The sequence below is a fragment of the Raphanus sativus genome, chromosome 6, assembly GCF_000801105.2.
Source record: "Raphanus sativus cultivar WK10039 chromosome 6, ASM80110v3, whole genome shotgun sequence".
Classification (NCBI taxonomy): Eukaryota; Viridiplantae; Streptophyta; class Magnoliopsida; order Brassicales; family Brassicaceae; genus Raphanus; species Raphanus sativus.
In genome coordinates, this window is record NC_079516.1 from 42,013,477 (window position 1) to 42,020,883 (window position 7,407).

The window sequence follows — 7,407 nt, forward strand, 5'->3', positions numbered from 1 at the left end:
AAACTTTTCAAGATCATAAAGATACGACCATCATCGAACTGGACAATAAAGTTAACTTTGGGAAAACCCATGAACAAACTCGCGTACATGCTGACAGAGAAATAGATTTGAAAGTCATTTCCTTCTAACTGAACTCAGAGACTTTGGCAGAACCGCAGAAGCTGACGGTGCCAAACCAGAATCAAAAACATCCAAAAACTCAGAAAGCAACTTGTTGGTAAAAAAAAAAAGTTGATTTCATCATACTCTTGTTAAATTAAACAACCACCAACTAAAATCATTAAACAATTGATTTCAGGAACGGGTTTGAAGAAGGTCGTGCGTCTTGTTGATTCGCTTCCTTTCTCAGTCCCTTGCCCTTGTCTTCATTGTTAACACGGTTCACAGGATTCTTTATCAAGTTCAATTTATTTACCTCTCTTTTCTTCACATCGTCAGTTTCGTCTCTCTTTATTTGTTCTTTTCCCAGCTTGAGACCTTCGGAAACTTTTGCTTTCCTAACAACTGTAGTAGCAGAAGGTTTAGGTGCAGAAGCTTTTAGATTTGCCTCTGTGTTCTCTCTTGTCTGAACCGGAGCCGGAGAATTCTGGACCTCGGATTTAACAACTCCTCTGCTTGAATTTTGCGGATGATTTGCGTTCGCATCGTTAGCTTCTTCGAGCAACTTTTCCTGTTAGTGAAAAACCATAAGTTAGCATCATAAGAATGAGAATCTCTGGTTGAACTTTCTTTCTTTCTTTCTTTTTCTTGTGTGGCAGAATATAAGAATTTGCTAAAAGGTCTTTCAAAGGAGTACCTCGAGTATGCTACAGAATGTCTCTGCCAAGAATGGAAGCTTGAGTTTGGTAACCAGTGTTATTGCGGCTCTCATTGATTTTTCTAGAGATAGTAACCTCATAAGTTCACCGGCCTTTACAAACTTGTCACCTAAAAGAAAGTAAATAAAATTGTTGTCAAAATCTGGAAAATAACTTCACATGGACTTTAAAATGTTTTGCAGTCAAAATCTGTGAAAATAACTTCAAATCGAATTCGACATGTTTTAAGTATGTAAACTAAGCTCACACACGCGTGTGCGAACAACACATTGACTTACTGGTACAACACGAGCTGATGAGCCTTAGTATGCATTTATCTTGAGAAACTTCCAGGTCGAAAGCCTCATCTTCCAGTGCTGTCGTGTCCACCTCGGCAACAGCCATATCGTCCACCTTTCTCTGAGTCTGAGATCAGGAGGAATATATTAGAATTAGTTGAATATATATATAGATATTTGATACTATTCTACACAGATTTCGTAATGAGAATGTCACTATTTTGGTTATGGGTAACTAAATTTATACATATGAAAGTAGGGGAAGAAAGGTTTTGGAAGAACATGAATTCTCCTGGTGTATTCATCCCCTGTTTGAACAGGGAAGGGAGACATAATAGCAACTATAAATGGTGTAACAAGGAGAGAGGAAAACCTCGTATAAACGCAGCTGATTTAGAATGAACTCGTTTTCTAGAGATGCTGCTCCTAAATCTGAAGATGCGAGCGGGAGGGAGAAGTCCAGAATGCTAAGGATTGGTTTTGGTGTCACCTGAAATGGAAGGAAGAAGAATGGTGAGGCAACCTATGCTTTTGCAGATAGAGTAAGCACCATAGTCTCGGCAACTATAATATACATTACCTGTGGGAATAGTTCTGGGTGTTTACAAGCTATACAGCATAAACTGGTTTTGTTCAAACCAACCACCCAGTAGTTTTCTTCTTGTTTCTTCACTTTAGCAGTACTGAAAATGACAATGAATTCAGTACGTATAAATACCATTTGAGAAAAGGTATTAAAGAACTTGTCAGAAATTGCAGATAGCTACGTTAACAAACCTGAAGATTGGGATCCACGAGCCACCATATTGACTAGTAAAAACCCTCAGCACACCCTGCAATAAAAAATTTTGTTGTAATCCGTATTTTATGAAATGAGTAGCAAAGACAAGTCAGCCAAACAAACCTCAGAATCAAATGAGCTGAATGAACCTTCCTCACTGAATCCTATCCATGTTAAACGTGAGCCAGGGGTTAAGGCAACACGGCCGTTCAACTGTTGAGTCATTTTGGATATGTTGAAGACTCTAAATTCCATCACCTGCTTATTGTCAACACAAGGATGAGGCGAGGATGTAGGGTACATAACAACCTGAGTGTATGTTTGTTTGTCATATTGGTAGATATACATGAAATGTCCATCAAATAATTACTTCTTTTTTTTGGTCAAAGTTCAGAGTTTTTTTTAAAATCGAAGTTTCATACAATGAAACCACAGCAATAAGGTAAAGCTTAAGAAGTTGGATCAGTATACAAACATGGATGAAAATGTTCTATCACACTATTTACTCTTTAAATGGATATCAAGTGACTCCAGGGTTAATCCATAAGGAAAATAAAACAAGAAAAACAAAGCTGTGCCTACCTGTTCATTTGAAGGAAGACAGTCTGAAACATGAGTTACCACAGCAAGTTGATCCTTGCACCCTGTTGCAGTGACGACGGGGCCATCAAGGGAAATAACATGTTTCTGCAGGAAATGACCAGTTCTTATCAGATCATCTAATCGAAGTATTTCACTACTGGGGTACACATTACACACTAGCACCCCCTTAATTTAGTTAGAATCTGTGGAAGTCAAAATACAGACTATCAGCTTACGTCAATGGTGACACATAGAAAGCAAAAGAAGAGACCTGTAAACCACCCTCGCTAAATATGCGAAGCAAATTAAGGCTTGTAATCGCAGCTACCCAACCAGAACCGTTAGCGACAACCTTCACCTCTTCACCTTCAAACCTCATTGTCCACTTCATGTTCCAAACAAAAATAAACAAGCAAGTCAATTATTTTCTATGCTGGTATGTAAGTTGGGACGTAAGGATTCTAACCTCACTATTACTGGCCCAGCTTTTGAATGGTCGATACATAAGAACACTCATGTTCTTTTCTCCCTTGCTGGGGTTTGCAAAGACGCATCCATTTTCATTTATGGATGCCATAGTGAAGCCATAGATGTCGATCATTGATGAAACTCGTGGACCTCTTCCAGTATCATGAAAATCAGTCTGCATGAGTGACAAGAAGAAAAACATCCAAAAATTACACAGAAGAATCTTTTTCTTATTTTGGTCAAAGAAAAGACTTTTCTTAATGGAGAACTTATATAAGGTAGACATCAAAAAAATTAGAAGCATAACAAAGGTAAGCCTTTTCTCAAAAAAAAAAAAACAAACAAAGGTAAGCCTAAAGCACACCTCAATACGGTAGTTCCCCTCGTGTTCAATTGTAGTTATGCATCCCAACATACTGTAACACAAGAATGTCCTCTTTCCTTGTTCCGGGGGTGTTGCACCAGGTTGAAAAGGCTTTTGCATTTTGAACTTGGTTGATCGGGCAATGCTTCTAGTAGGAACCCCACTTCTCACACCGTGTGTTTTTTTCCTGTAGCCAGGTATGCTGCTACCCTCATCATAAAAATCCTCATCTGGATCAACATCAACATCATCATCATCAATAAAAGTTTTTCTCCTGATTCTTTTCCTCCTAGGCTGATGAGATTCTCCACCACCATCACCATCATCATCATCATCATTTAGACTCGGACATAGTTCTTCCTCCATTTCCTCATCAAAAGGAAGAATCTCATTCCTCCTCTTTGGCAATATGTCAGGGATACCAACAGTAGGACCAACCATCGACGATGGAACCAAAGATTCCCAAATCCCATATCTCCCCCTGACATCAATCACAGACAAAGCATTAGCATTAGGCTTCCACGACATACAACACACCCTCTCCTCGAACCTCTGCCTATCGATGTCTTGCCTCTTCTCAACATCCCAGAGAAGCACTTGCTTATCCATACCAGAAGTAGCTATATACTTCCCGTTAGGAGCCCACGTCACGTAGCAAACAGACTCAAGATGGTCCCCTCTCAGCGCGAAAAGCTTCTCCCCTGTGAACCTATCGTACATCACCACGTCGTTCCTCAGACCAGGCACCGCGAGGATCCGACCGTCGGGGCTCCATCTAAGAACATTCACAACGGAAGTGCTGAAACCAGTGTCGGGAGCAGCGCCCTTGAGAGTGTAGGAAACGGTTCCGCTCTGGAGCTCCCAGCAGAGGACAGTCCCGTTCGAGTCTAGCGAAGCCAAGAGCTCGCCGTTAGGGTTGAAATCAAGGCCGGTCACTGGTCCTTTGTGCCCTTTCAGAACTCGGACGATGGAGCCGTCGATCGTGTTGATTAGTTTGATTCCTTCGTCGTCTCCAGCAGCTGCTAATAAGCTCCCTGAGCCGTTGAAGGCAAGCACGCGAATCGGGAGCGTGAATCTTGTTATGTTCGTCTGAAACTCTCCACCTGAACTTGTTATAGATGAATTAACAAACTTGTAACAAACTAACAGACTTGTAACAAACTATATAGCCTAAAGCTATTATACCAGTTACGTTTATTTTATTTTAATTAATCAAATTAGCTAAAAAAAAATAAAAAATTACTTGGGAATCTGTAGAGCTTGACGCAGTGATCAATAGATCCAGAGGCGAGGAACGAGGAGTCCTGGCTAAGAGCCAAGGCGGTGACGCCGTCTTGGTGATGTCGGAGGATCGTCGGTGGGGAAGAGGAAGGGGAGAGTCCATCGTGGACGGAGATGGATGGATCCGAAGAAGAGGAAGTGACGAAGTGTTCGGCTTTGTGGTCCCAGAGGATCGAGCAAAACGCGGCGGCGCTTCCGCCGACTTTATGGGCTTCACGGAGTTTAAGCGTTCGTGACTTCATCGGTGGTTATGTTCGCGTCTGGTTGGTGTTTAGGGTTTTTGTTTTATCCCTCTTTTCATTTCGATTTGGCGCGAGTCTGAGAGTGTGATGCGCGGGAGATTTATTTCCCTTTTTCACTCTTTTTCGGATAAATTAAATTTTTAACAACAATTGTTGTATAACACGTAGATCCAAATAAGTTCAACAGATTAAAAAAAAATTGATTAATCATCTATATACCTTTGGATCCAAGTATGATTTAACTCTTTATAGAATTTTAGTTAAAATTGTCATAGATTTTTTTGTTAAAATACTTTATAATGAATTTTGATGAAAATATAAATAATTATATGAAATTTCTTACTTTTATCATAGTTTCATTTTAATAAAACTTTCTGTTCACATTTATATTATTTTAATAATAGTAATAATACAATTTACGTGGTCAGGTTATATAACTATCTTATTTTTGAAAAAAATGCCAAAAAACAAAATATTTATCCATTAAATTTGTATATGTCATAGTAAGAAGAAATATATATATTATCCTTTTAACTAAACCATGTTATTATTTTATTCAAAATGAATATAATAAAAACGCATAAGCAAAGATAGGCCTGGGCAAAAGGCCCGAACCCGATCACCCGAACCGAACCCGGTCCGTTTAAGGTGGTATGGGTCGGTACCGGATCTTTGATAAAAACCGAATGGGCCTGATTTATTGAGAATGTCGGGTGTCGGGTCGGAGCGGGTAAAACCCGAGAGACCGAATGGTTACACCCGAAACCCGAGCATTGTTAACCCTAACCCCTCTTTTCCCTATCGATACTCGAAAATCGATTTCTCTTGATCTTCAAGGAGAGAATCATGAAACTTTTCCTAAATCTCGATCTCCCAAGATATTCTCACCGAATTATTTCCTATCTCCGATTATCGTATCACATCTCCAACTGTTTTCTCACATCGTATCCGATTCTCTTCCTCGATTTGAAACCGAAACCCTTAGTCTAAGATACTATATATACTTCTGCTATCATCATCGTCTCCTCCATCACATAACTCGAGTAATCAAGCAAAGGTACTCCTCCTTTTACAGAGTACTCGATGCTTGTTTCAATTTTTTTTCTTGCTTTCGGGTTTTGCGTTTTCTTTGAAATGTTAAGATAGAAAGTTTTCTGTTTTGTTTCGTATTAATCAACCATTCACGAGTAATAGGTTCTGTTTTTATCTTGCTTTCTGTTTTGTTTCATGAACTTACGGTTTATGTTTTAACATCTAGTAATCAAGCATCAAGCTAGTTTTATCTTGCTTTCTGTTTTGTAGTAATCAAACATCAAGCATCATAAAACTTTTTATGAACTTACGGTTCTGTTTTGTTTTGTAGTAATCAAGCATCAAACATTTCTTTTGATGGCACTGATGGTTTTGTCTCATGTTTTGTTTCATTTGTTCATGATTCATGAACTTACGGTTTTGTCTCAAGAACAAACATCACTAGTAAAATATTTTTGTTTTACGGATATATATGTTTCTACATGTAGCAATGAGCTGTTTTGTTTTACGGATATTGTGTGTTTCTTTTGATGTCACTAATGGTAATTTTGTTTCTCATTCTCTTGAAGATGGTTTCCTCATCCTCCCGAATCCCACAGACTGTTGAGCAATCCATGGACGTTGATGTTCAAGTTCAAGGAGTCGAGAACCAACGAACTCAAGACCGAGGGAAGGCCATTGCTGTTGATGCAACTTCTGGTGTCTCTTCTCAGTCAAAGAAGGTGATGAAAGTCGTTGTGCCAAGGTCTGGTGTCTGGAAGCATTTCACCCGAACCAAGGAAGATCGGGACAGATGCATCTGCCACTATTGTCAGAAGATCTTCTCATGCGCTACCAAGTCAGGAACATCAAACCTCCAGAAGCATTTGTCCATCTGCAAAGAGTACCAAGCATGGATTACCAGTCAAGGCACGAGTAAGATGGAGATTAACACTGATGGCAATCTGAAGTCATCAAAAGTGGCAGAGGCTGTTTTCAGAGAGGCTTCAAATGAGTTGATTGTGCTAGGAGAACTTCCTCTTTCATTTATTGAAAGCTCAGCTTGGAAACACTTCTGCAGAAAGGTAATCAGTTTAAAATTTCCTTACCTTCTTTAATCTTATTTTTACATGAAAAGATACTAATATGTTTGTTATTTACACTTGCAAGGTGAACCTCTACAAGCCACACTCGAGGAGGACTGCAACCAGAGACATCGTTGAGATGTATGTGAAGAAGAAACAAGCGTTGGTAAACATGCTTCGCACAACCAAACAAAGAGTGTCACTTACCACTGACATATGGGTTTCACAAGTCACAGGTAACTTATTTTCAGCTTTTGTCCTTTGTTTTATTTATGCTATGCTTTGTTATATCATAGAAAGTTTTTATTTTTAAATTTCTGAAGTCTGATATATGCATATGATATTTTTATAAGATCACTTATAACTTCTATGCATCTGATACACTTTTAAAGATTTTTTTTTTAATTTATAAACTCTTACTTTGTTTCTTGTACTTGTAACAGGTGCAAGTTACATGGTGATAACAGCACACTTCGTGGACGCAACTTGGCAGCTGA

At 39.0% G+C, this 7,407-nt stretch overlaps 1 protein-coding gene across 1 annotated transcript; it reads right to left on the bottom strand.

Moving 5' to 3' along the window:
* Positions 1-33: 33 nt before the first annotated feature.
* Positions 34-4,876, bottom strand: LOC108812334 (protein ENHANCER OF LHP1 1). Its single transcript, XM_018584572.2, has 12 exons — positions 4,535-4,876; positions 3,292-4,394; positions 2,926-3,102; positions 2,731-2,844; positions 2,460-2,564; positions 2,001-2,135; positions 1,874-1,929; positions 1,677-1,779; positions 1,470-1,586; positions 1,097-1,223; positions 797-927; positions 34-670 (listed from the first exon to the last, which is right to left on the bottom strand). The coding sequence occupies exons 1-12, from the start codon at positions 4,812-4,814 to the stop codon at positions 281-283; spliced, it is 2,838 nt and encodes a 945-aa protein (XP_018440074.1). The 5' UTR covers positions 4,815-4,876; the 3' UTR covers positions 34-280.
* Positions 4,877-7,407: the final 2,531 nt, after the last annotated feature.